The sequence below is a fragment of the Hemitrygon akajei genome, chromosome 9 (genome assembly GCF_048418815.1).
Source record: "Hemitrygon akajei chromosome 9, sHemAka1.3, whole genome shotgun sequence".
In the NCBI taxonomy this organism is placed as follows: domain Eukaryota; kingdom Metazoa; phylum Chordata; class Chondrichthyes; order Myliobatiformes; family Dasyatidae; genus Hemitrygon; species Hemitrygon akajei.
This window is the reverse complement of record NC_133132.1, coordinates 98,292,646-98,320,168: the sequence shown is the minus strand read 5'-3', so window position 1 is coordinate 98,320,168 and position 27,523 is coordinate 98,292,646. Positions and strand designations below refer to the sequence as shown.

The window sequence follows — 27,523 nt, the reverse complement described above, 5'->3', positions numbered from 1 at the left end:
GACCAGTGGACTCACTTTCATGCACTATTCATCTCATGTTCTTGATATTTATTGCTTATTATATATTACTGTTATATTTTTTTGCATTTGCACAGTTGTCTTTTGCACATTGGTTGTGCACTCTGTCGGTGCAGTCTTTCATTGATTCTATTATGGTTATAAGATTTATTGAGTATGCCCACAAGAAAATGCATCTCTTGAATATGGTAACATATGTACTTAGATGATAAATTTACTTTGAACTTTATTTTTTATATGTGGTGGATTCTGGTTAATTGGGACACATTGGGACCAGTACATTTTAGCCCAATTAGTCCATTTCATGGAAACAGTTAAAAAGGACAAACTACCATTTAACTGAGTAGCAAGTAATGTATTTAAATGAAATACAAAACAAATTAAAGCTCTACCAATGCTACTGCAGTACTATAAGTCAGTGTATGAGTTCCTAATAGTTATTGTTGGAGGAATTCATCCAGTATATGCTGCCTTGTTTTTTGTTTTGATTGACTGTAAATGAAGAAAATCAGGACACCTAGTACAGATAATGGACCGTCTTCACATAATGCTTTCAGTGATTGCATCCTCAAAACCTAGTTTTCATTCAAGTTTTTCATAGTTCCTAACTTATTGAAGCAGTGAAATAGTTTCATTTTCACACCCAGCCATTTCTGGCATCTCCAGTCCTGAATACTTGAAACCTCAGTGAGCAAAACAGTTCTGAATTGCTTTAATGCTTATTTCTCACCAACTATCAGTGACAAAAATCACTGTGTTTAGTAATTGATGCTATTTAAAAACTGCTTTCTCTAAGCACAGTGTAGTGCCTAACGGCCATACAAATGCACCTGGCTGACACGTTAGAAAGTGTTCGGCACTAGTCTTCTGTCCCAATTAAGTGGCAGTGTCCCAAGTAAGTAAAGGACAAAAACTGATGGAGAAATTAGCCGGGAGTGTCTTCAAGAATTGCCCCAAGCAAGTGGTTGCCCCACTTAACTAGAATCCACTGTACTGCTGTTGCAAAACAACAAATTTCATGAAGTATGTCAGTGATAATAATCCTGATTCTGATTCCTCTCTGTATTATGAAAATATTAGTAGCTCTGTTAAATCATGAGATTGTTCTCTGGGAGATAACAATCTACTCTCGTTATCTTTTTCCCCGGCCTGCAATTTTATAACTAGGTTTCACTTAATTCAAGAACTGACAAGTATAATTGAAAAATGTGGCCTGGGGAACACCACTTCACGTGTTATTTAATCTAATGCACCTTTCGTTTGTCTAGGTCTACATAGTTGCAATGGAAACAAAAAAGGAAGCAGAGACCAAGCCGGTGAAACCTGCCAAGAATAAGGAAGATGATGATGATTATGGCATGGTGGATGAGCTCCCTCCAGACAGCTTGATCACACTTGTTCAGCCAGAGCTGCCAATTCTCAGCCGTCTTTGGCTTGCTGCACTAAAGGATTATGCCCTGTTGACTCTGCCCCCTGAATTTGCCAGCCAGTTGCCATCTGAGGGTAAGGTTTGCCCTGAGTTCTGGTTTGGTTCTGAAGAAGTTCCAATTTGCTTTGCTGATGTTCTCCTTCACACTTGATGATTAGTTGAGAACGGATTTGGCCTCAGGCCTCATGTAGTCATGAATCCCCGCCAAGGAGCTCTGAAATGTCTCGACCTGAAACATGAACTATTTATTCTGCTGCATTGAAGCTGCCTGACTTGCTGAGTTCCTCTAGTATTTAGTGTGTGTTTCTCTGATGTGGACCTACTGCTTTTTCCCATCTCTCTAACTTCCTTCAGCTCTGGAAGCCTTAGTCTCTGACGTGCTTCAGCTCTAACCTCTTGTACATCCCCACTCACTGTCACTATCACTGGTTACCATGCCTCCAGCTGCCTAACTCTTGCATCCTGCAATACCATCCCTAATCTCCTCTGTCTCTTTCCCTCTTATTTTCTGTACATGCACCGCTTGAAGCATGCTTTTTTGACCAAGGTGTGTCTCAGCCCCAATAGCTGTTGCGGAAAAATGTTGTATTTATCCTCCTGGGAAATGTCTTAGAACGAAGAACACTACAGTACAGTACAGGCCCTTTGGCCCAAAATGTTATGCTGACCCTTTAACCTGCTGCAAGATCAATCTAACCCTTCCCTCCCACATAACCTACCCTTTTTCTTCCATTATGTGCCTATCCAAGTCCCTTAAATGTTCCTAATGTATCTTCCTGTATCACTACCCTTGGCAGGGCATTCCACACACCCACCATCCTCCGTGTAAAAAAAAAACAACTTGCCTTTGACATCCCCTTATACTTTGCTCCAATCACCTTAAAATGATGCCCCCTTGTATTAGCTATTTCTACCCTGGGAAAAAGTATCTGGCTGTTGACGCGGTCTATGCCTCTTATCATCTTGTACACTTTTATTAAGTTATCTCTCATCCTCCTCTGCTCCAAAGAAAGAACCCCTAGCTCACTCAGTCTATCTTCAAGTTTGTCAAGTTTTACTATAATGTGCCTATCTTTAGTCACTAACTCCTTTTATTTGGTGCACAATTGTTCTCAGTGATTTATTGAATCTCAATGTTATTGACATAACGAAACTGTGGTGCATTTGTATGTCATTTGTACCTGGCCCAGTTTTATTGCGCAGTGGCATTGCTTTTACTACATGTCAGTGAACTTTGATACCTTAGATCTGTAATGATGCAGATCAAAATTGCTCTCGGTTTTGGTCTGTCTACTGATCATCTCCTCAGCAACTGGGATTGTTGTGGGGTTTTCCAGAACTTGTTTAGGTGTGGCATCAACAGAAAGCTAGTTTCTTCTCATTCCATTTTCTAAAGCTTCTGTGGCCAACAGTATATTGGTATTGGTTTATTATTGTCACGTGTACCAAGATACAGTGAAAAGCTTGACTTGCTTACTGTTCATACAGATTAAGTCATTGCACAGTGCATTGTAGAACAAAGTTAAACCAATAGCAATGCAGAATAAAGTGTAACAGATACAGAGAAGGTGTGGTGCGGGTAAACAGTAAAGTGCAAGATCATAACTTGGTAGATTATGAGATCAAGAGTTCATCTTATTGTAACCTATCTTGCTGTTATTGATCACTCTATCTCCGTCTTTAAAAATATTCCAATACTCTGCTTCCACTGTTCTTTAAGGAAAAGTTTTCCAAAGGCTCATCACTCTGAGAAGCATTTATCCTCATACCTGTCTTAAATGGGTGATCCCTTTTAAACAGTAACCTTAGTTCTTCATTTCTTACAAGAAACATCATACATTCACCCTGTTGAGACTGCTTAGGATCACCTCTCACAACTCTAAATTCCAGTGGACGTAATCCCAGCTCCACAGTAATGTAACAGTTAGTGTGACACTATTACAGCTCAGGGCATTTGAGTTTGGAGTTCAAATCTGACGCTGTCTGTAAGGAGTTTGTATGTCCTCCCCATGAATGTATGGGTTTCCTTCCACACTCCAAAGACGAATCAATTAGTAGGTTAATTGGTCATTGTAAATTGTCCTGTGATCAGGCTCGGGTTAAATAGGCAGGTTGCTGGGCAGTATGATTTGTAGGGCTTGAAAAGCCTGTTCCATGCTGTATTGCTAAATAAATAGATAAATAAATAAGGAGACAAGTACAATACACAGTGTTCCAGATGTGGTCTCATCAATGTTCCACATCACTGAACATAACCTGCCTTCTGTGAATTATGCATCAATATACCAGGATCGCTGTGCATTTCAAAGCTTTGCTATCACTGTTTAGCTATGAGGCTCCTTTGTTTTTGCCAAAATGAACACATTCATTTTCCCATATTACACTTCGTTTGCCCAATCTTGATCCATTCATTTAAGATATCTGTATCCTTTTCTAGCCTCAAGGCTTTTTCTGTTACCAACCACAAATAATATCTCACTGCCAGTCGACGCAGGCACGCTTCAAGGATGCCTGCTCAGCCCTCTGCTCCACTCTCTCTGCCCTCACGACAGTTCAAATGCCATCTATAAATTTGCTGATGACACAACTGTTAGCAGGATCTTAGATGGCGTCAAGGCATACAGGAATGTGATAGATCAACTGGTTGAGTGGTGCAACAGCAACCTTGCACTCAACATCAGTGAGACCAAGGAATTGATTGTGAACTTTAGAAAGGGGAATTCAGGAGAACACACAGCAGTTCTCATTGAGAGGTCAGGCATGGAAAGCTTCAAGTTCCTGGGTGTCAACATCTCTAAGGATCTATCCTGGACCTAACATATTGTTGCAATTATGAAGAAGGCATGACAGTGACAATATTTCATTAGGAGTTTAAGCACATTTGATATATCGCCAAAGACACTCACAAATTTCTACAGATAGGGAGCATTCTAACTGATTGCATCGAGGACATCTTCAAAAGGCGATGCCTCAAGAAGGTGGCATCCATCATGAAAAACCTTCACCACCCTGAACTTGCTGTCTTCTCATTACTGCCATCAGTGTAGAGGTACAGGAGCCTGAAGATGCACACTAAAAGTTTTAGAAACTGCTTCATCCCCTCCACCATCATGTTTCTAAATGGTCCATCAGTCCATGAACACTACCTCACTATTTTGCTCCCTTTTTGCATTATTTTTTATATTATAACTGTAATTATAGTATTTTTTTAGGTACTACTTCTGCAAAACAAATTTCACGACCAATATATCAGTGCTAGTAAATCTGATTTTAACATCTCCTGAAATGTTTTGTCATAAAATATTTAATGCCTTTGAAACCATTTTGAAAGTGATAGATAAATGCAAATAGTTCTGCTATTTCTGGCATGTTTGGTTTAAATGTGCTGTTTGTTACAGGAGGAGCCTTCTATACCCCAGAAACAATCGACAGTGCCAGGCTACACTACCGCACCTCGTGGGCTCCAATTATGCACGCGGTAGCACTTTGGCTGAACAGCACTGGGTTCACTATTGCACACGAGCCTGCAGTTCACACTGGGCAGAAAACCCAGACAGGCACCTTTCTCAATCAGACATCTGGAGGTTCACCCAAAACACTGCAGGAGATCAACACAGACCGTCTCCATCTTATTTTTGGTAAGCCAGTGTGCGTAGGATAACGCAACTTTTTATTAACTCAGATTATCTTCTGCATCTTATCATTGCATCATTGAACCATGAAATCATTACATTGGTCATGCCTGTGCAGTCACTTTGAGGAAGCTTTTAGATAGGCCCCAACACCCTTTCATATCCCTATAGATCATATATATTCTGCTGCATACGTATATATGATTTGTTTCTCAAAGTTCTTTGGAATCCAGTTCACATACCCTTTCAGGCAGTGCATTCTACATTCTAACAAATGTCTTTTTTTCAAATAAATCCTCAGGACACCCCTTGAGAACAGATGAGGGATGGGTTTCTGTAGCAGTGGGTGGTGAATATGGAATTATTTGACAGACAGCTGTGGAGTCCAAGTCATTGACTTATATTTAAAGCGGAGCTTGATAGGGGAAATATGCGCTAAATGCTGGAGGAACTCAACAGGTCAGGCAGCATCTATGGAAAAAAGTACAGTCGATGTTTCAGGCCGAACTTGGCTTCCTGAGTTCCTCCAGCATTTTGTGTGTGTTGCTTGGATTTCCAGCTTCTGCAGATTTTCTCTTGCTTGAAGCTTGATAGGGTCTTAATTAGCAAAGTTCCTGATTTGCTTGGGCATCAAAGATTTTGGGGAGAAGGCAGGAGAATGGGGTTGAGGGGGATAATAAATCAGCTGTTTTAGAATGGTGGAACAGACTCAATGGGCTGAATGGCTTAATTCTGCTCCTATGTCTTGTGATTTCTGGTGCTTTTCACAGATATTACCTTGAACCTGTCACCTTGCCACTTAATTAAATGCTTTCATAATTTTGGACTTTTAATTATCCTGCAGCCATCAGGCTCCTGAACTGGCATAGATAACTTCATTCACCACAACTCTGAACTGATTCTACAACCTACAGACTCACTTTCAAGGACTCTTTACAGATCATGTTCTCAGTATAATTTTTATTTGCAATTTGTCTTGTGTACATTTTGTTTGTCAGTCCTTTGTATTGTTTTTCAAAAATTCTTAGTGTTTTTCCCTGTAGATGTCTGTAAGAGAATGAATCACGAGATAGTGTACGGTAATGTATACATACTTTGATAATAAATTTACTTTGAATTTTGATCTTTGATCTGAAATGTTTACTGTTTCCCCTTCAACTGATGCAGCTGCAACTACTGAGTTTCCAACATTTCCGGAGTTTTTTTTTCCTCATTTCAGCATCTGTATTTTTTGACTCCCATTACTGAGGGTGAGAAGGTCCCGAACTTTCTGTGCACTGCTCTAGCTGTAAGAAATGTGGGGCAAAAGCTGAATGTAACTGGGTGAGTGGGGTGGGGTGGGGATAGAAGATGAATGCTGGAGCTCCCCTTCTTCAGTAAGCATGTTGTAGCGATTTGACTGTAATCATTCAGAAGCCAGCTCATTGCCAAAACTGGAGATCTAGTCATTGAGTACTACAGCACAGAAATAGGCACTTTGACCTATTTAGTCCATGCCAAGCTGTTATTCTGCCTAGTCCCATTGACCCACACCTAGACCAAAGCCCTCATCCCTCTTACCCAAACTTCTGTTAAACATTAAAATCAAACCCACATCCACCATTTCTGCTGGCAGCTCATTCCACACTCTTACCAACCTCTGAGTGAAGAAATTCTCCTTCATGTTCCCCTTAATTGTTTCACCTTTCACCCTTAACCTATGACATCTACTTCTAGTCTCACCCAAATTTAGTGGAAAAAAGCCTGCTTACATTTACCTATCAACATTCATTATGATTTTATGTACCTCCGTTAAATCCCCCTTCATTCTCCTACACTTCAGGGAATAACATCCTAATCTATTCAAGCTTTCCCTGTAACTGAGGTCTTCCAAGTCCCAGCAACATCTTTGTAAATTTATCCTGTACTCTTCCAATCTTATACCATTGGTGTTTTCAAAGTTCAAAGAAAAATTTATTATCAAAGTACATATATGTTTCTATATACAACCCTGAGATTCATTTTCTTGTGGGCATACTCAATAAATCTATAGAATAGTAACCACAACATAATCAATAAAAGACTGCCCAACCAGGGCATTCAACCAGAGTGCAGAAGACAACAAACTACAAATACAAAAAAGAATTTTTAATATATAAGCAATAAATATCAAAACATGAGACGAAGAGTCCTTGAAAGTGAGTCCATTGGTTGTGGGAACATTTCAGTGATAGGGCGAGTGAAGTTATCGCCTTTGGTTCAAGAGCCTGTGGTTGAGGGGTAGTAACTGTTCCTGAAAGTTTCTAATGGTAGTAGCAAGAAGATAGCATTTCCTGGTTGATGGGGGTCCCTGACAATGGATACTGTTTTCCTGAGATAGATGTCAAGCTGAATATCTGCAAACTCCTAAGGAAACAGAGGTGCTGCTGAGCTTTCTTCATAACTACACCTAAGTGTTGGAGCCAAGACAGGTCCTCTGAAATAATAACACCTAGGAATTTAAAGTTGCTGACCCTCTCCACGTCTGAGGACCGGCTCATAGACCTCTGGTTTCCTTCTCCTGAAGTCTATAATCAGCTCCTTGGTCTTGCTGACATTGAATGTTATGACAATACTCAACCAGATTTTCAATCTCCCTCCTATATGCTGATTCATTACCATCTTTGATTCAGCCTTCGACAGCGATGTCATCTGCAACCTTGAATATGACAATGGAGCTGTGCTTAGCCACCCACTCCTAAGTATAAAGAGAATAGAGCAGAGTCTAGGCACATAGCCTGTGGTGCACCTGTGCTGATAGAGATTGTGATGGAGATGTTGCCAATCTGAACTGATTGCAAGTGAGGAAATCCAGGATCCAGTTGTACAAGGAGGTATTGAGGCCATGGACTTGGAGCTTATTTATTGATTAGTTTAGAGGATGATGGTATTCAATTCTGAGCTGTAGTTGATAAGAGCATCCTAATGTATGCATCTTTGCTGTCCAGATGTTCCAAGGTTTAGTGAAGTGCCAATGAAATGGCATCTGCTATGGACCTGTTGCTCCAGTAGGCAAATTAGAGTAAATCTAAGTTGTTTCTCAGACAGGAATTAATATGTTTCATCACCATCCTCTCAAAACACTTCATCACTGTGAATGTAAGTGCTAGTGGGCAATAGTCATTGAGGCAAGTCACCATCCTCTTCTTGGGCACCAGTATAATTGAAGCCTGCTTGAAGCAGGTGGGTACCACATACTGCCATAGTGAGAGGTTAAAGATCTCAGTGAACACACAAGATCACAAGGCAAAGGAGCAGAAGTAGGCCATTTGGCCCATCGAGTCTGCTCCACCATGAGCTAAACTATTCTCCCATCTAGTTCCAATTTCTGGCTTTTTCCCCATATCCCTTGATACCCTGACTAATTAGATACCTATCAATCTCCTCCTTAAACACCCTCAATGATTGGGCCTCCACAGCTGTATGTGGCAACAAATTCCATAAATCCACAACCCTCTGGCTAAAAATATTTCTCCTCATCTCTGTTTTAAATGGGTACCCCCTAATTCTAAGACTGTGGCCTCTTATCCTGGACTCACCCACCAAGGGAAACAGCCTTTCCACATCTACGCTGTCCAACCCTTTTCAACATTTGAAATGTTTCTATGAGATCCCCTATCATTCTTCTATACTCTAATGAATACAGTCCATGAGCTGACAAACACTCCTCATATGTTAGCCCCTGCATTCCAGGAATCATCTTCGTAAATCTTCTCTGAATTCTCTTCAACATCAGTACATCCCTTCTAAGATAGGGGGCCCAAAACTGCACACAGTATTCCAAATGAGGTCTCACCAGTGCCCCATAGAACCTCATTAACACCTCCTTACTCTTATACACTATTCCTCGAAATGAATGCCAACATAGCATTCACTTTCCTTACTGCCGATCCAACCTGGTGGTTAACCTTTAGGGTATCCTGCACGAGGACACCCAAGTCCCTTTGCAGTTCCGATTTTTGAATTTTCTCTCCATCTAAATAATCTGCCCGATTATTTTTTTCTTCCAAAATGTACAATCGTGCATTTCTCAACATTGTATCTCACCTGCCATGTTTTTGCCCACTCTCCTAAACTGACCATGTCTCTCTACAACCTTTCCGTTTCTTCAATACTTCCTGCTCCTCTACCTATCTTGGTGTCATCCGCAAACTTAGCCACAAAACCATTTAATCCATAATCTAAATCATCGATACACAATGTAAAAAGAAGCAGCACCAACACCGACCCCTGCAGAACACCATTAGTAACCGGCAACCAACCAGAATAGGATCCCTTTATTCCCACTCTTTGCTTTCTGCCTGTCAGCCAATGCTCCACTCATTCCAATATCTTTCCTGTAATTCCATGGACTCTCATCTTATTAAGCAGCCTCTTATGCGGCACCTTATCGAAGGCCTTTTGAAATTCCAAATACACAACATCTACAGCCTCTCCCTTGTCAATCTTATTTGAGATTACCTCAAAAAATTCCAATAGGTTGGTAAGGCAGGATCTTCCCTCAGATAATCACTCAGTTGATCACACCACTCAATTGATTAGCGCAGGTCCTTAGTATTTGGCCAGATGTCCTTCATTGGCTCACCCTCCTGAGGGCTGCTTGCACATCAGCTTCAGAGACTGATACCATAAGATCACCCGGGGATGTAGGAATTTGTAATGCTTCCTCTGTGTTTTGAAGAGGAGTGTGAGCATAGAAGCCATTGAGCTCATCTGGAAGTGAAGCCCTGCTGTCATTTGATTTAACTTCATGAGATAATAGTGTCCAAGCTCTGCCACAACGGTCGAGCATCCTTCATTGATTCAAGTTTGGTCCTGAATTGCCATTTTGCCCTTAAGATGGCTTTCCAGAGATCATACCTGGACCTCTCATAATTTTCTTGGTCACCAAACTTGAATGCAGCTGATCAAGCCCTCAGCAGATTTCAGATCTCATGGTTCTCTCGGGCTTCTGAGTGGGTAAGACCCTGAATGATTTTGTAGCGACACACTTGTTTACAGCTGTTTTAGTAAAGTCTGTTAGAACCATGATGTATTCATTCAGATCCCTAGATAAGTGCTTGAGCGCAGCCCACTCCACAGACTCAAAGCAATCCCGTAACTGCCGCTCTGCCTCCCGCTATCACCTCTTTGCTGTCCTAATCTCTGGAGCTTTGCTCTTTAGCCTCTGCCTGAATGCAAGTCTGAGGATGATAGCCAAGTGATTCGATTTACCAAAATGTGATCTGGGCATGGAACGAAAGACATTCCTTATCTTAGTATAACAGTATGTTGGGTTCTCTGGTGCTAAAGGTTATATACTGATGGTAATTGTGAAGGGTTTTCTTCAAACAAGCCTGGCTGAAATCTTCGACTAGGATTTGAAATGCATTGGGACAGACTATTTCTTGTTTGTAGACTGCATCGTTGTAGTATTGTGAGCGCTCGATTATCGTCAGCCGCTGGTTTGTAAACTGCAATAAGAATCACAGCTGAGAACTCCATGAGTAAATAGATGGGGCAGCATTTAACTATTAGGTGTTCCAAGTCGGGGGAACATGAATTCAACAAAACCACCACAACTGACCGTGGTGATGAACCTTTGTCTGCTTAACGATGCTGTATCTGCCTAGTCAGACAGACAGACGGACATACTTTATTGATCCCGAGGGAAATTGGGTTTTGTTTCAGTCGCACCAACCAAGAATAGTGAAGAAATATAGCAATATAAACCCATAAATAATTAAATAATAATAAGTAAATAATGCCAAGTGGGATTTTGTCCAGGACCAGCCTATTGGCTCAGGGTGTCTGACACTCCGAGAGAGGAGTTGTAAAGTTTGATGGCCACAGGCTGGAACAACTTCCTATGACGCTCAGTGTTACATCTCGGTGGAATGAGTCTCTGGCTGAATGTACTCCTGTGCCTAACCAGTACATTATGGAGTGGATGGGAGACATTGTCCAAGATGGCATGCAACTTGGACAGCATCCTCTTTTCAGACACCACCGTCAGAGAGTCCAGTTCCACCCACACAACATCACTGGCCTTACAAATGTGCTTGTTGATTCTGTTGGTGTCTGCTACCCTCAGCCTGCTGGCCCAGCACACAACAGCAAACATGATAGCACTGGCCACCACAGACTCGTAGAACATCCTCAGCATTGTCCGGCAGATGTTAAAGGACCTCAGACTCCTCAGGAAATAGAGATGGCTTTGACCCTTCTTGTAGGCAGCCTCAGTGTTCTTTGACCAGTCCAGTTTATTGTCAATTCGTATCTCCAGGTATTTGTAATCCTCCACCATGTCCACACTGAGCCCTTGGATGGAAACAGGGGTCACCGGTGCTTTAGCCCTCCTCAGGTCCACCACCAGCTCCTTAGTCTTTTTCACATTAAGCTGCAGATGATTCTGCTCACACCGTGTGACAAAGTTTCCCACTGTAGCCCTTTACTCAGCCTCATCTCCCTTGCTGATGCATCCAACTATGGCAGAGTCATCAGAAAACTTCTGAAGATGGCAAGACTCTGTGCAGTAGTTGAAGTCTGAGGTGTAGATGGTGAAGAGAAAGGGAGACAGGACAGTCCCCTGTGGAGCTCCAGTGCTGCTGACCACTGTCTGACACACAGTGTTGCAAGCGCATGTACTGTGGTCTGCCAAGTCTGCGGAGTTCTTCAGACAGTTGTGAGATCTGTAGATCATCAAGTTGATCTAAAAGTATGTTTCTTAGAGGGGAGTTACTGCAATGAGAGTAAATTGAAAGAGGTATATTTTAACGTGTATTTAGATATCTTTGTGCAGCTCACAGAATGTTGCCGATGATCTCCGGTACCAATTTGCTAAAGTTTTAAAGCAATAGTTCAGAAGAGAAAACTTTCCTTTGCTGGATACGTGTGGGTGTGTAGGTCAATGTGGGCAAAAATAGGTTTTGTAATTTAAGAACATAAAGAATTTTGGTCTTGTCATTTCAGGTATTAGTATTGAGTTCCTGTGCTCGCCTCGGCCTGAAAACCCTCTGGAACATGTTACATCTTGCCTGAAGGCTCTTTGCACTTTGCTAGACTCCCCGTGTGCAGTAACATACATTGGAGAAGACCAGGTATGATGTTTGTATGGCAAGCAGTGTTAATTCCTGATTGTGCTGTTTACCCTGTGGGGTTAAGTCGATGTTGTACTGAATCATGGTGCAGTTTGTTGCTATCCTGTGCTCACTGGGATTGAGACCAAGTAGTAGATTATGCATGTAGATTGAAGCTGATGGAGAAAGAATTTGATCTTGTCAGTCTAGTCTACATTCTGTCAATAAGTAAAACACATTCCCCCATTGAGAAGGCCTTGAAGCTCTCTGCTTCTTTCTCAATAAAAGAACCAACCAGTTCTCCTCCACCACCACCCTCCTCCATTTAGCAAAACTGGTCCTTGCCCTCAACACTTTCTGCAGACTCGAGAGTAGTCATTGTCACACACATGGGTCCCAGCTATGCCTGTCTTTTTGATGGCTATGTTATACAGTCCATTTTCGGTAATGCTTCCCATCTCTCCCTCTGCAACGCTGATGGCTGCATTGGTGCTGATTCACACACCCATGATGAGCTCAATAATTTAATCAACCACCTCGAGCTTCAACCCTGTCCTGGATGAATTCCTTTGGTTCTATTCTGTCACCTTCCTCCCCTTTCTTGATCTCTCTTTGTCTCCATCTCTGGAGACAAACTTTTAAACGACGTCTTTTATAATCCTACTGATTCCCAAAGTTATCTTGACTATAGCTCATCCCACCGTCTCCTGTTTTAAAAAAAAATGATATACCTTTCTCTCAGTTCCTTCGTCTCTGCCGCATCTGTTTCCAGGATGATATTTTCCTTTCAGAGATGTCCTTCTTTAAAGAATGGAGTTTCCCTTCTTCCACCATTTATGCTGCCCTCAATTTCCCATACATCCTCGCTCACTCCATCTTCCTGGGGTAGTGACTGAGTGTAACAGTGACAGAGTTCCACTTGTCCTCGCCTACCATCCCATGAGCCTCCACATACAAAGCATCATTCTCCGCCACATTCGCCATCTTCAAAGGGATCCTACCACTAACCACAATTTTACCTTCCTCCCCACTCTCTGCTTTCCACAGGGATCTCTCCATGATTCTCTTATCCATTCATCCCTATCCACTAATTTCCCTACCAGAACTTATCCCTGCCAAAGTGCTACACCTGCCCATTTACCTCCTTCCTCACCTTCATTCAGGGCCCTAAACAGTCCTTCCAGGTGAGGCAACACTTCACCTGTGGATCTATTGTATCCAGTGCTCGCAATTCAGCCTCTTCTGCAATGGTGAATCCACTTGTAAATTGGGAGACACTTTGTTAAGCACCAACAGCGGAATTTTCCTGTGGCCAAACATTTTAATTCCCATTCCCATTCCAATCTGTCGGTCCTTGGCCGCTTCTTGTGCCAAGATGAGGCCTCACTCAAGGTGGAGGAGGATCACCTTATATTCTGTCTGGGTAGCCTCCAACCTGATGGTATGAACATCCATTTCTCCTTCTGGTAAAAATACTTTTCCCTCCCCCTCCCCTCTTTTTTTTATCACTCTAGCCTAATACCTCTCCCTAGTGCCCCCCGTTCCCTTTCTCCTGTGGTCTACTCTCCTCTCCAATCAGATTCCTCTTTTTCCAGCCCTTTACCTTCCCTACCCACCTGGCTTCACCAGTCATATTCTAGTTATTCTTCCCCTCCCGCACTTTTTTATTCTGGCATCTTCCCCCTTCCTTTCCAGTCCTCCAGGTAGGTGCCCATAAACAGCAGGTTCTTGCGAGAGAACATGTTCAGAACAAAATGGAGAATAAGACCACGAGTCGAGTCAATTCAAGTCAAATTTACTTATAAAGCACATTTAAAAACAACCCACGTTGACCAAAGTGCTGTACAGATCAGAGCAGAAAACTAAAATCACAAATACAAGAAACACAAACATAACCAATAAGGCAAACAGCTTATAGGCACAAAAAAACAACACAAGGGCCTAGGCTCAAGCAAAAAATCAGCCACATCAAGAGAATTCAAATGCTAGTGAATAAAAGTAAGTTTTGAGCCTGGATTTAAAAGAGTCGATGGAGGGGACAGAATTGATAGGGAGGGGAATGCTGTTCCACAGTCTAGGGGCTACAACAGCAAAGGCGTGGTCACCCCTGAACTTAAGTTTAGATTGCGAGACAGCCAGGAGCCCAAGTCAGCCGACCTGAGGAACCTGGAAGTAGAATAAGGGGTTAGAAGGTCTGTGATATGGGGGTGGGGGGTGGGGAACCAGCCCACTTAGGGCTTTATAAACAAACAGAAGAATCTTAAAATTAGTTCTGAACCATTCCGGCAGCCAGTGGAGGGAGGCCAGGATAGGAGTAATATGGTCGCTCTTAATGGGCACCTGTCAGGAGCCTGGCAGCGGCATTCTGGACCAGTTGCAGACAGGACAGGGACGACTGACTAATCCCAGTATACAGGGAGTTGGAGTAGTCCAAGCGGGAGCAGCATTTGGCCTTCATGTGTGCTGTGCCATTCCATCACAATTGATTTATTTTTCCTCTCAACTCCATTCTCCTGCCTTCTCCCCACAACCTTTGACCCCCTTAATAATCAAGAACCTATCAACCTCCATTTTAAATATACCTCATGACTTGGCCTCCACAGCTGTCCAGCAATGAGTTCCACAGATTCGCCACCATCCGGCTAAAGAAATTTCTCCTCATCTCTGTTTATAGACAATAGGTGCAGAAGTAGACCATTCAGTCCTTCGAGCCTGCACCGCCATTTTGAGATCATGGCTGATCATTTACTATCAATACCCGGTTCCTGCCTTGTCCCCATATCCCTTGATTCCCCTATCCATAAGATACCTATCTAGCTCCTTCTTGAAAGCATCCAGAGAATTGGCCTCCACTGCCTTCCGAGGCAGTGCATTCCCGACCCCCACAACTCTCTGGGAGAAGAAGTTTTTCCTTAACTCTGTCCTAAATGACCTTCCCCTTATTCTCAAACCATGCCCTCTGGTACTGGACTTTCCCAGCATCTGGAACACATTTCCTGCCTCTATCTTGTCCAATCCCTTAATAATCTTATATGTTGCAATCAGATCCCCTCTCAATCTCCTTAATTCCAGCGTGTACAAGCCCAGTCTTTCTACCCTCTCTGCGTAAGACAGTCCTGACATCCCAGGAATTAACCTCGTAATCTACGCTGCACTTCCTCTACAGCCAGGATGTCCTTCCTTAACCCTGGAGACCAAAACTGTACACAGTACTCCAGGTGTGGTCTCACCAAGGCCCTGTACAAATGCAAGAGGATTTCCTTGCTCTTGTACTCAATTCCCTTTGTAATAAAGGCCAACATTCCATTAGCCTTCTTCACTGCCTGCTGCACTTGCTCATTCACCTTCAGTGACTGATGAACAAGGACTCCTAGATCTCTTTGTATTTCTCCCTTACCTAACTTTACACCATTCAGATAATAATCTGCCTTCCTGTTCTTACTCCCAAAGTGGATAACCTCACACTTATTCACATTAAACGTTATCTGCCAAGTATCTGCCCACTCACCCAGCCTATCTAAGTCACCCTGAATTCTCCTAACATCCTCATCACATGTCACATTGCCACCCAGCTTAGTATCATCAGCAAACTTGCTGATGTTATTCTCAATGCCTTCATCTAAATCGTTGACGTAAATCGTAAACAGCTGTGGTCCCAATACCGAGCCCTGTGGCACCCCACTAGTCACCACCTGCCATTCCGAGAAACACCCATTCACTGCTACCCTTTGCTTTCTATCTGCCAACCAGTTTTCTATCCATGTCAATGTCTTCCCCCCAATGCCATGAGCTTTGATTTTACCCACCAATCTCCTATGTGGGACCTTATCAAATGCCTTCTGAAAATCGAGGTACACTACATCCACTGGATCTCCCTTGTCTAACTTCCTGGTTACATCCTCGAAAAACTCCAATAGATTAGTCAAGCATGATTTACCCTTGGTAAATCCATGCTGGCTCGGCCCAATCCTATCACTGCTATCTAGATATGCCACTATTTCATCTTTAATACTGGTCTCTAGCATCTTCCCCATTACTGATGTTAGGCTGACAGGTCGATAGTTCTCTGTTTTCTCCCTCCCTCCTTTCTTTAAAAAGTGGGATAACATTAGCCATTCTCCAATCCTCAGGAACTGATCCTGAATCTAAGGAACATTGGAAAATGATTACCAATGCATCCGCAATTTCCAGGGCCACCTCATTTAGTACCCTAGGATGCAGACCATCTGGATCTGGGGATTTGTCAGCCTTCAGTCCCATCAGTCTACTCAACACCGTTTCCTTCCTAATGTCATTCTGTTTCATTTCCTCTGTTACCCTATGTCCTTGGCCCATCCATACATCTGGGAGATTGCTTGTGTCTTCCTTAGTTAAGACAGATCTAAAGTACTTATTAAATTCTTCTGCCATTTCTCTGTTTCCCATAACAATTTCACCCAATTCATTCTTCAAGGGCCCAACATTGTTCTTAACTATCTTCTTTCTCTTCACATACCTAAAAAAGCTTTTGCTATCCTTTATATTCCTGGCTAGTTTGTAAGGGACATTATTCTATTCTGAGGCTGTGCCCTCTGGTCCAAGATTCCCCACCATAGGAAACAACCTCTCCACATTCCCTCTGTCTCGGTGAGGGCTCCCCAACCTGGGGTCGCCAGATACCTTGCTTAATGGTATTAGTCCATGGTGTAAAAGAAGGTTGGGACCCCTGAGATGGGCCTTTCACGATTTAATGGGTTTCAATGAGATCTTATTGGTGCCTCAAAACATCTATTTCCATTCTAAGTACGTGTCTGCAGACCACTGTTTGCTTTCACTATGTTAGGAGTCAAGTTTGACCTGACATTATTGGATTGCGACTATCATGGAATGTGCAAGAGCGTATTATCAGGATGGTGCCTTAAAGCTCAGCTTAGCAAGTGTTTTGGGGGAGGGGAAATTCTGTAGGAAGGGTACTGAAGAGAATTAGTGAGGAAATCCAATTCTTGGAGGATGAATTGCAGAGGGGCATCAACTCTGGTGAAATAAGGAAACATAGGGGCTAGATGTAACAAAAAAAAACACTATTTTGACGAGGACAGTACAGTTGACGTAGACAACATGGACTTCGCTACATCCCACAGAGAGGCTCGTCTGAAAGGTTAGAGCTGGGTGGATCCAAGCAAGTGATATTGGATCCAAAGTTGGCTTGATGTAAGGATGGTGAGAAATTGCTTCAGTGATTGGAACGCTCTGACCAGTGGTATACCACAAGGAACCTTGGTGTTTATGATCATTTGGATATGAATTTAGGAAGAGTTATAAGTACACTTGCAGATGATGAGAAAATTGGTGTTCTTGGTAGACTTAGTTTGCAGATAAAATGGCTGGAGCAATAGCTGATTAGCTTTAATCCTGATAAATATAAGGTGCTGTATTCTGGGAAGGTCTGTTAGATACACAGTGAAAGTTAGTGAGTATTTAGGAACAGAGGGACTTTGTACGCCATGCTCACAGTGGCAGCATATGCACCTGGGATACTGGCCTTCATCACTCAAGAGTGTAGAATATAAGGGTTTGTTCATCTTGCTATGTGCAAGAGATCCTGCAGATGCAGGAAATCTGGATTAACACACACAAAGTGCTGATTCAGCTCAGCAGGTCAGGTAGCAACTATGGAAAGAAATAGAGGGTCTCCGATCAAAGTATGTTCACAATTGTAGCAAATGTGGAATGTAGGAGATTTGCAGGAAATTCACAGTGAGGTACCATGAAGAGCAGCAAGACAGGTTATGAAATGTTTTTTTTTGGGATGTTGATTGAGGAGTAGCTGTTGATCAAGATACCTGGAAAACTTTCCTGTGCTGCTTTGGAAACCTGAGAGGGCGGACACATTTAAAATCTCACTTGAAAGACTAGACCACTGACAATGCTGTAGTAACTCGGGATTGTCAGCCTAGATTTAGGCTCCAGTCTCCAGAATGCAACTTGAACCCATAGCTTTCTGAGGCTGACACGGAAAAACCTCGGGTGGCACTAGAACTATCAAAGCTACCTTGGAAAGCTCAGTAGTGCAATGGTTAACAGGATGCCATTACAGCACCAGTGGCCATGGTTAGTAGGTTAATTGGTCACATGGGTGTAATTGGGCAGCACAGACCCATTGTGTTGGAAGGGCCTATTACCATGTCATAACTCTAAAAAAATATATATATATATCAAGGGTAGTGACCACCTACAATAACATGTCCATACTCTCTCCATGCCCCCATCCCCCATTTCCTTATCCCCCACACACCCCCAACTCCCCTGCTGACCATCCCCCACTAATCCCTCCCAACCAACACCCCCCCCCCCCCCAATGTTTTACTCCAATCACCTTAAAAGTACATATGCCCTCACATATTAGCCGTTTCTGCCCTGGCAAAAGGTGCTGACTGTCCATTCTATGTATGCCTTGTATCATCTTGTACACCACTACCAAGTTACCTCTCATCCTCCTTCACTAACCTCACTTAACCCATCCTCATAAGACATGCTGTCCAATCCAGGCAGCATCCTGGTAAATCTCCTCTGCATCATCTCTAAAGCTTCCACATGCTTCCCATAATGAGGCGACCAGATCACTGCATGGATTTGCTACCCATTCTCCGGTTTCCTCCTACATTTCAAAAACGTATGGATCAGCAGGTGAATTGGTCACATGGAAATAATTGGGAGGTCCAGGCTCATTGGGCTGGAATGGTCTGTTACTTTGCTGTATCACTAAATAATTTTTAAAAATACAGTATCTTTCTTCTATTCCAGCTGCTCATAGTTGAGCTTTTTAATGTATTGCACCGTCTTTTATTAACTTGTGGGCCTCCCTCTGTTCAACGACAAGTGACTATGGTTATACAGCAGACAATTCGAGCTGCTCAGGACCACCTTCAAGGACTGGTGAAAAAAGTTCATGGTAAGTTAGACCAAAAAATTATTTCTGCAATCTTGTGTGATCGACTGTGTTGTCTGACTGCTGGAAGATGAATATTTCATATGTTTCAAAGGTACATTTAATGTCAGAGAAATGTATACAATAAATATTCTGAAATGCTTTTTCTTCGCAACCATCCACAAAAACAGAGGAGTGCCTCCAAAGAATGAATGACAGTTAAATGTTAGAACCCCAAAGTCCCCCCAGCTCCCTTCCCTCCCTGAGCGTAATTGGCAGCAAGCAGCGATCCTCCCTCCCCCATCAGCACCCACCACCGAGCACTCAAGCTTACAGCGAAGACATAAAGGCTTGCAGTACCCCAAAGACTACTTATTCACCCGAATACCACAGGCTCTCTCTCTCCCTAATAACAGAGAAAGAAATGTCTCCGGTTCACAGCGAGAGGGGAGACATAACAAACAACTCGCTGGTTTACGATGTTAAAAGTCCGTTGCGTCGCTTTTTCCGAGCTCTGTGACGAAAGATCTCGGGTCTCTGGGCACACAGCCAGAGATCTTTCGACTCCCATGACTTCCGACACCGATCTACCGGGATACCGACCTTTGATCTGCCCCTCCCCAGAGCCATGAAATCTTGGCCCTCCAAAGGTGAGCTAAGCTCTTAGGCTGCATCCTTGGCATGTCAAATAACGGCCAGTCAAGAAATCCCGACAGGGAGTCCCATTCCTGCAAAGAATCAAAGCCAGTGTGTAACTCCAGGTCAGGGTCTTCAAAAGTACCCTGAAAGGGAAAAATAGAGATATTAACAATGGAAATAGAGCTGTTTCCAAAGATGCAAGCAAAGGAGTCGCCGTTTAGCACCATCATGACTAAGCTCTGCTCTCTTCAGCTGGTGGGACTACGTAGAACTCCAGCTGGTGAAAACTGATCTTTAGCGGGGTGTGTGTGGGGAAATGTGGAAACTGTACAGATGCAATATATCTAGTTTTCTAATGCACACTACTGCAAAGGAGGCAGTCAGGAGTTTACCAAGATGCATTTTCCAGGGAAAAAGCATCTGGACCATTCTTCTCCAAGGCGTTTATCTCCATAGTCACTTGAACAGAACTGAAATGTTTATTCCTGAGCACTTTTAAGCTAAAATGCCATTTCTGTACTTTGTTAGTACATTTATAAGTAGTCTATTGATTAAATGAGGGAATGTTGCTCTTTTCTAGTTTTCCTCCCCCCCACCCCCTTTCTCCACCCAGGGTTAATAGCATTTCAGGGGCTGGTGTCTGGAGCTGTTGTTAATGTGTTTCAAAGCTGCTACTTTATTGAAAGTGACTATGGTGGTCTTGTAGAAGAGGACAATGTTCCTGAGGAGGACTCGCTGATCACTCTAGGGGAAGGAGGGAAGACCGGGGGTCTGATTCCTGGTAAATCCATTGTGTTTGCTGCCCTGGAGCTGCTCATGTTCATCTTGGTACGACACCTCCCACAACTGAATCCTAAAGTGACCGACTCTCCCAGTCACGTTCTTCAAAAGACAACGCCTTTGTCGGAGGAAAGTGCCCAGCTCATTGCCATCACTGTCTCTATCCTGGCTGATTTGCCATCGCTGTGTTCTCCTTCAGGTAAGAACACCATGGTAACAAACACAGTGATCCTCAGGTGTGTAATTATCTTCCTTATTTAGAGATAGAGTACAGTAACAGGTCCTTCCAACCCGTGAGCCCATATTACCCATGTGACTAACCCAACTGTTTTTGGGATGTGGAAGGAAACCGGAGCACCCAGGGGAAACTCGTGCAGTGACAAGTAGAACATACAAACTCCTTACAGACTGCGGCAAAACCCAACTCAGGTTGCTGGCACTCTAATAGTGTTATGGTAATGGCTGCACTACTGTTTAACTTCTTATCATCTTTCACCTGACCTCTTTGTGTTCATAATTAAACCTAGTTTCAATTATGTATAGAACTACATACAATTTACAGCAAAGAAACCATTCAGCCCATCATGTCTCTGTGCTGGTATTTGTGTTTCAGCAAATCCCTTTCCATTCTCTGCTCTTCACATTATCATTTTCCTAACTCTCCTTTAAACTTGTGGTTTTCACTTGAACAGCTACTTGAGGTTCAGTTCTGCTCTTACCAGTAAGGAGTTTGTACATTTTCCCCATGATGTGTGTTTCATCTGGGTGTTCTGGTTTCCTCCCACATTGCAAAGACATATAGGTTAGTAGGTTAATTGGGTGGCACGGGCTCATTGGTTTGATTCTATATATCTCTAAATAAAATAAGACAATAAATAATAATCCCCGGTAATTTATGAACCCACCAGAGTATAATGCACCATGCTTTAGATCATGATGGATCATAGAGAAAAGTGCACCTGACTGAATTATAGGCTCCAGTCTGGAGCAGAGCTCCAATTTGACCTGATAAAGAGACAAACCAGCTATCACAGAACCTCAGCTTTCACTTTAATAGTGAAGACTGAGTAAATTCTTTTGAAGGTGTAAGCTATCTATACAAATCTTCTGCTCAGTGGTCTGATGTACTACTGTGTGAAATTCTGATACTTAGGGGAAAAGAAAGAATTCAATTGGATTGTTGCCCTGTTACTCATTTAAACTAATAATAATTTTCCACAACATCTTTGCAAACTGAGGGCTTGGTAGCTGTAGGCAGTAATGTTCCAGTTGATTTCAGTGATTAACCTTTGTTATTTCTTTGGATAGAAATATCTTAAGGATAATTTTGCTGTCTTGACCTAATTTTACTCAGCAAAATAAGGCACTTTAAAATGTTGTTTATTTCCACATCGGTCAGGCTTTTGGGCCAAAGTCCTTCATCAGGACTGGAAAGGAAAAGAGAAGAAGGGGGGAGGAGTACGGGGTTGAAGGTGATGGGTGAGAACTGGTGAGGGAGAAGGTGTTAGGTGGGTGGGGTTAGGGGGATGAAGTGAATAGCTGAGAGGTGATAGGTTTACTAATGGCTTGTATTGGTTCCATTTTCCCAGGAAGTATGACAGTACTCCCCACAATTCTTTTCCTGATCACGGGTGTGCTGCGAGAGACGGCTATCAATTCAACTGGTAGCCACATGTCAGTCCCAGCCAGTGCAGCCCTGCAGGGTATCAAAACCATCATCACTTCTCCGCTGGCCAAATCAGATCAAATCCACAAACAGTGGAAAAATCTCATCTGCAGCTCATTGGCTTCCATCTTGGAATATTCCAAACCAGGTAGGACATGAAATGTGGAATGAATTAGATTCCTCAGACTTTGCCACACAAGATGGTAGGGTGTTTAAGGAGGCATATGGTGTGTTGCATTCATTAGTTGGGAGATTGAGTTCAGAGAAAAGCCCTCACTCACTCAACCTTTCCTTATAAGGCATATTCTCTAATCCTGAGCTAGAAGGTGAAGGGTGAAGCCAGATGGGTAGGAAAGGTAAAGGGCTGGTGAAGAGGGAGTCTGTTAGCAGAGGATAGTGGACCATAGGAGAGAAGGAATTCGTTGCCACAGGCAGCTGTGAAGGACAAATCTTTGCATATATTTAAGGCAGGGATTGATAGAATCTTGATTGGGCAGAGCATGAAGGGATACAGGGAAAAGGCAGGATATTGGGGCTAGGAGCCATGATAAAATGGCAGAGCAGACCCGATGGGCCAGATGGTCTAATTCTGCTCCTCGATCTTGTGGAAGGAGGAGGGGTACTGGGGCAGGTGATAGGCAGGTGGGAAGAGATGACCAGAGTGGGGAAGAGGAGAGGGGAGGGATTTTTTTTTAACTGGAAGAAGAAATGGATGTTCATGCCATCAGGTTGGAGGCTACCCAGACGGAATATAAGGTGATCCACCTCCACCCTGAAGATGGCCTCATCTTTGCACAAGAGGAGGCCATGGACCGACATGTTGGAATGGGAACTAAAATGTTTGGCCACCAGAAAGTTCTGCTTTTGGTAAATGGAGAGGAGGTGCTCGACAAAGCAGTTCCCCCAATTTATGATGGGCCTCACTAATGTAGAGGAGGCCACACCAGGAGAACCGGGCACAATAAATAGCCCCAGCAGACTCACAGGTGAAGTGTTACCTCACCTGGAAGGACTGTTGGGGCCCTGAGTGGAGGTGAGGGAGGAGGTGAATAGGCACTTTGGCCTTTCCAGGGATAAGAGAATGGAGGGAGATTATTGCGGAGGATGATGTGTTGGATGGGGTGGTAGGTGTGGACAAGAGGAATTGTATCACTGCTAAGATGGCGGGAAGATGTGTGAACATGGATATTTGGGAAATGGAGGAGATGTGGGTGAGGGCAGCATCAATGGTAGAGGAAGAGAAACTATGTTCTTTGACGAAGGGGGACATCGCAGATGTTCTGGAATGGAAAGCTGCATACTGGGAACAGATGAGGGAGAGACGAAGGAACTGAGAAAAGGGAATTACATTTTAGCAGGAGACAGGGCAGGAAGAGGTATAGTCAAGATAGCTGTGGAAATTAGTAAGATTATAAAAGATGTCGATCAACAGTTTTTCTCCAGAGATGGAGAAGGGGGAGCGGGGTATCAAATGGACCAGTGAATTTAAGGGCAGGGTTGAAGTTGGAGGCAAAATTGATAAGCTCAGTATGGTGCATGAAGCAGCACCAATACAATTGACAGCCAGCACCGTGGAAATGATTAATATGAGAAGGCATAATTTTAAGGTGATTGTAGGAAATTATAGGAGGTTGTCAGAGGTAGTTCTTCTACACAGAGTGGTGGGTGCATGGAACGCAATGCCAGGAGTGGTGGTAGAGACAGATACATTAAGGGCATTTAAGAAACTCCAAAACAAGCACGTGGATGAAAGAAAAATGGAGGGCGGGGTTATATTGGTCTTTGGGTGGATCAGAAGGTTGGCACAACATTGTGGGCCGAGGGGCCTGTACTATTCAGAACTGTCCTATGATGCCGTGTATGAAAGGCTCTCTGAGAATGACAAATCCTTTCTCATTTCAACTTCTGTTTCAACAAATGTGTGCTTTGAGAGGGAGATGTTTCAGGTGAGCAGAGGGATGAAGTATGGAAAAAAACGTGGCAATAATTACATCTCATTCACAACGGGTAGGGAAACATGTCAAGAATTAATATTCAGGGTGAATATTTAGCCAGTAAACACAGATTAGTGTTTAAACACAAGCCAAGTATTTTTTTTGAGATACAGCATGGTAGCAGGCCCTTCTGGCCCAACAAGCCCATGCCATCGTATTACATCTATGTGACTAATTAACCTACTAACTTGCATGTCTTTGGAATGTAGGAGGAAACCAGAGCATCTGGAGGAGGCCCGCAGGGGGATTGTACAAACTCCTTGCACACAGTGACGGAATTCAATCCCGGCCGTTGGCTCTGTAAATGTGTTACACTAATCACTACACTACCGTGCTGCTGCTAAAAGTATATCCACTTTGGATCATTGTTTGGACACAGCTCTCCCCATCCAAGTGATTTCTCAATGCTAACCAGCTGAATACCACTACCTTTGAGCTTGCAGGCTGGAGAGATGACAGCTTCTCTCATGTCCAATGGGAGGAGATCGGAGAGACTGTAGGATCAGGGTCACGCTTCCATACGCAGAACAGCGTATACTGCCCTGAGCCTCACATCTCAGCACTGGGAACAGACAGGTCCTACATTCATCAAAATCTTGATTACTCCATGGTTAGCATTTAAGAGCAAAAGGATTGCAAGGGAAGAAATTGGTCCTCTGGAAGACCACAGTGGTAATCCATGCATGGAACCAAGAGTTGGGAGAGATCTTAAATGCATTTTTTGCATTTGTACTTACTCAGGAGATGGACACGCACTCTATAGGAGTGAGGCAAAACGGCATCAACTTTATGCACTCTATACAGATTACAGAGGAAGAGGTGCTTGCTGTCCTGAGGCAATTTAGGGTGGATGAATTCCCAGAGCCTCACAAGGTGTTCCCTCGGACCCTGCAGGAGGGAAGTGCAGAAATTGTTGGGGTCCTAGCAGAGATGTTTAAATCATCCTTAGTTACAGGTGAGGTGCTGGAGGATTGGAGGATAGCCAATGTTGTTCCAGTGTTTAAGAAAGGCTCTAAAAATAAACTAGGAAATTATAAGCCGGTGAGCCTGACATCAGCAATGGGAAGGTTATTGAAAGGTATTCTAAGAAACTGATTATGAGTATTTGGATAGAGATGGTCTGATTCAGGATAGTCAGCAAGGCTTCGTGTGTGTTTGCGAGCTCAACTTCAACATTTAAGAGGTTTAGATTGATATATGGATGGTATGGATATGGAGATTGATGCAGATTGATGGGAGTAGGCAGTTTGTATGGCTCTGCATGGACTAGATGGGCCAAATGGCCTGTTTCTGTCTAGTACTTTCTATGACCCATGATATTTTTATACTGCTGGGCGGCATGACAATGGAGTAGTTCACACGCAGCTTTACAGGGCAAGCAACCTGGACTTAATTCCCACCATAATGAGTTTGTATGTTCTCCCTATGACCACGTGGGTTTCCTCAAGGTGCTCCTGTTTCCTCCCACATTCGAAAGACCGATACTTTAGGGTAGTAAGTTGTGCACATGATATGTTGGCACCAGAAGTGTGGCGACACTTGTGGGCTGCCCCCTGCACATGTTCAGAATGTGTTGGTTGTAGACACAAACAAAGCGTTTCACTGTATGTTTTGATGTGCTTGTGCAAGCTTAATCTAATCTACTGTAATTTGTGCAAAATAATGTCCGATTCCTGTTCTCAGTAAAACAAGCTGTTGATCAAACAACTGGTGTGAAGGTGAGTGTTGTGTCATCTGCCCCTCGATTCATTTGCGAATTCCATAACATGATGTTCTATTCCTGTGTTTCAGAGGAATCAAAATCGAGTGCAAATGAGGTGAGCATGCTGACAGCAATCGCCCTCTTCCTTTTGTCTGCCAGCAATGAGGTGGTTGGCATTTCTTCACTGCAGAATGGCTGCATCGAGAGATTCAGAACTGCTTTAAATTCCAATGATCCCTGGGTAAGGCACTTCACCAGCCTCTTTATCGCAATGTATGTTAATCCGAGCTCTGTCTGGAGAGGAAGTCTGAACTCTGAACACCATTCCTTGGTCTTTGAACCGCTACTATTCTTGTTGCTTCTGCATCTTGTTTGTAAGCTAGAGTAAAGCCTCAGCATGGTAAAGGTGCTAAGCTAGGTGGAGACACGGAAGGACGGACATGCAGATATGCGAACAGGCGCACTCTCACTCTTCTACCACATATCTAACCTGTCAGAGCATCTGGTTCATGGCACATTGTGTTGAACCAGAAGCCAAAGGTATGCTCCAAAGCCATGGTGAAGATGCTTTGCTCTTCACCATGTCTTCCTACCCTGGCACTCATGTGGAAGAATTCAGATGTATATAAATGAATGAAGTGCTGTTTGTCCCAGAGTGAGCTTTTAAGTTCATCCTAACTAGCCACCAAGATGGCCTACAACCTCCTTGTTCAGTGCCGTTCTCTGCCCTGACATTGCCCTCACTGATACAAGATCCTCAGCCAAGACCACCTTTCCCTCTTGCTGCTCAGTCTCTTCCCCACCATGCTCCCTTTCTTTTGCTTCTTCACTCTTCCACCATCCGCCACAGTTTCATTTCTCATCTTTCTCCCAATCCTTAGCCCCCACACACTTCCATTCCTTGCCCTCCATTTCCTACCATCTGTAATTCTTCATGTTGCCATTTCTGTCTCTTTCTCCAAATCTGCATTCAAGTCCAGATACAATCCTAAAACACCTCAAGGAGCAGTTCAGCTTCCTACATACTGTACACACACCTGTTTCCTCTGTTTCGAGTGAAAAGTCATCAACGTGAACTATTGAACTATTTTGCTGTCAACATGCTGGGTGACCATCTTGCAGCACCAGTGATCAGGGTTCATTTCCTACCGCTGTCTGTAAGGAGGTTGTGCATTCTCCCCAGGACTACACAATTTTCTTCAGGTGCTCTGGTTTCCTCCCACATCCCAAAGACATATGGGTTGGTAAGTTTTGGGTATGCTATGGTGGTGGTGGAACAATGGCAATACTTCTGGGCTGGCCCAGCACATCCTCAGAACATTGATCATTGATGTAAATGAGGCACCTCACTATGTTTCGACGTACATGTGACAAATAAAGTTAATTTTTATTTTTAAATTTCATTTCCTGTTTTTGTTTTTTATTTATTAAAGCACTGTAATGGACTCTTCCAATCCAATGAGTGTGCGCCACCCAGTTGCACCCATGCTAACCTCTGGAGTGTGGGAGGAAACTGAAGCAGCTGGGGGAAACGCAAGCGGTCAAGGGAAGAATCTGCAAACTCCTTGCAGGCTGTGGTGGAATTGAACCCGGGTCACTGGCACAGTAATACAGTTCTGCCAGCCACAGAGCAAACATGCTGCCCCCAAAAATGTGTATACAACTTGATATTCCAGAATA

At 43.3% G+C, this 27,523-nt stretch overlaps 1 protein-coding gene across 3 annotated transcripts in view; it reads left to right on the top strand.

Annotated features, from left to right (window-relative positions):
- heatr5b (HEAT repeat containing 5B) overlaps positions 1 to 27,523 on the top strand; it is a 146,114-nt gene that overhangs the window by 113,266 nt on the left and 5,325 nt on the right. For all 3 annotated transcript variants that reach the window (XM_073056614.1, XM_073056615.1, XM_073056616.1), the window contains 7 exons: positions 1,287 to 1,521; positions 4,846 to 5,085; positions 12,049 to 12,176; positions 18,939 to 19,086; positions 20,408 to 20,680; positions 22,071 to 22,295; positions 25,933 to 26,084. In XM_073056614.1, coding sequence (XP_072912715.1) covers positions 1,287 to 1,521; positions 4,846 to 5,085; positions 12,049 to 12,176; positions 18,939 to 19,086; positions 20,408 to 20,680; positions 22,071 to 22,295; positions 25,933 to 26,084 — 1,401 coding nt within the window. The remainder of the gene's footprint in view (positions 1 to 1,286; positions 1,522 to 4,845; positions 5,086 to 12,048; positions 12,177 to 18,938; positions 19,087 to 20,407; positions 20,681 to 22,070; positions 22,296 to 25,932; positions 26,085 to 27,523) is intronic.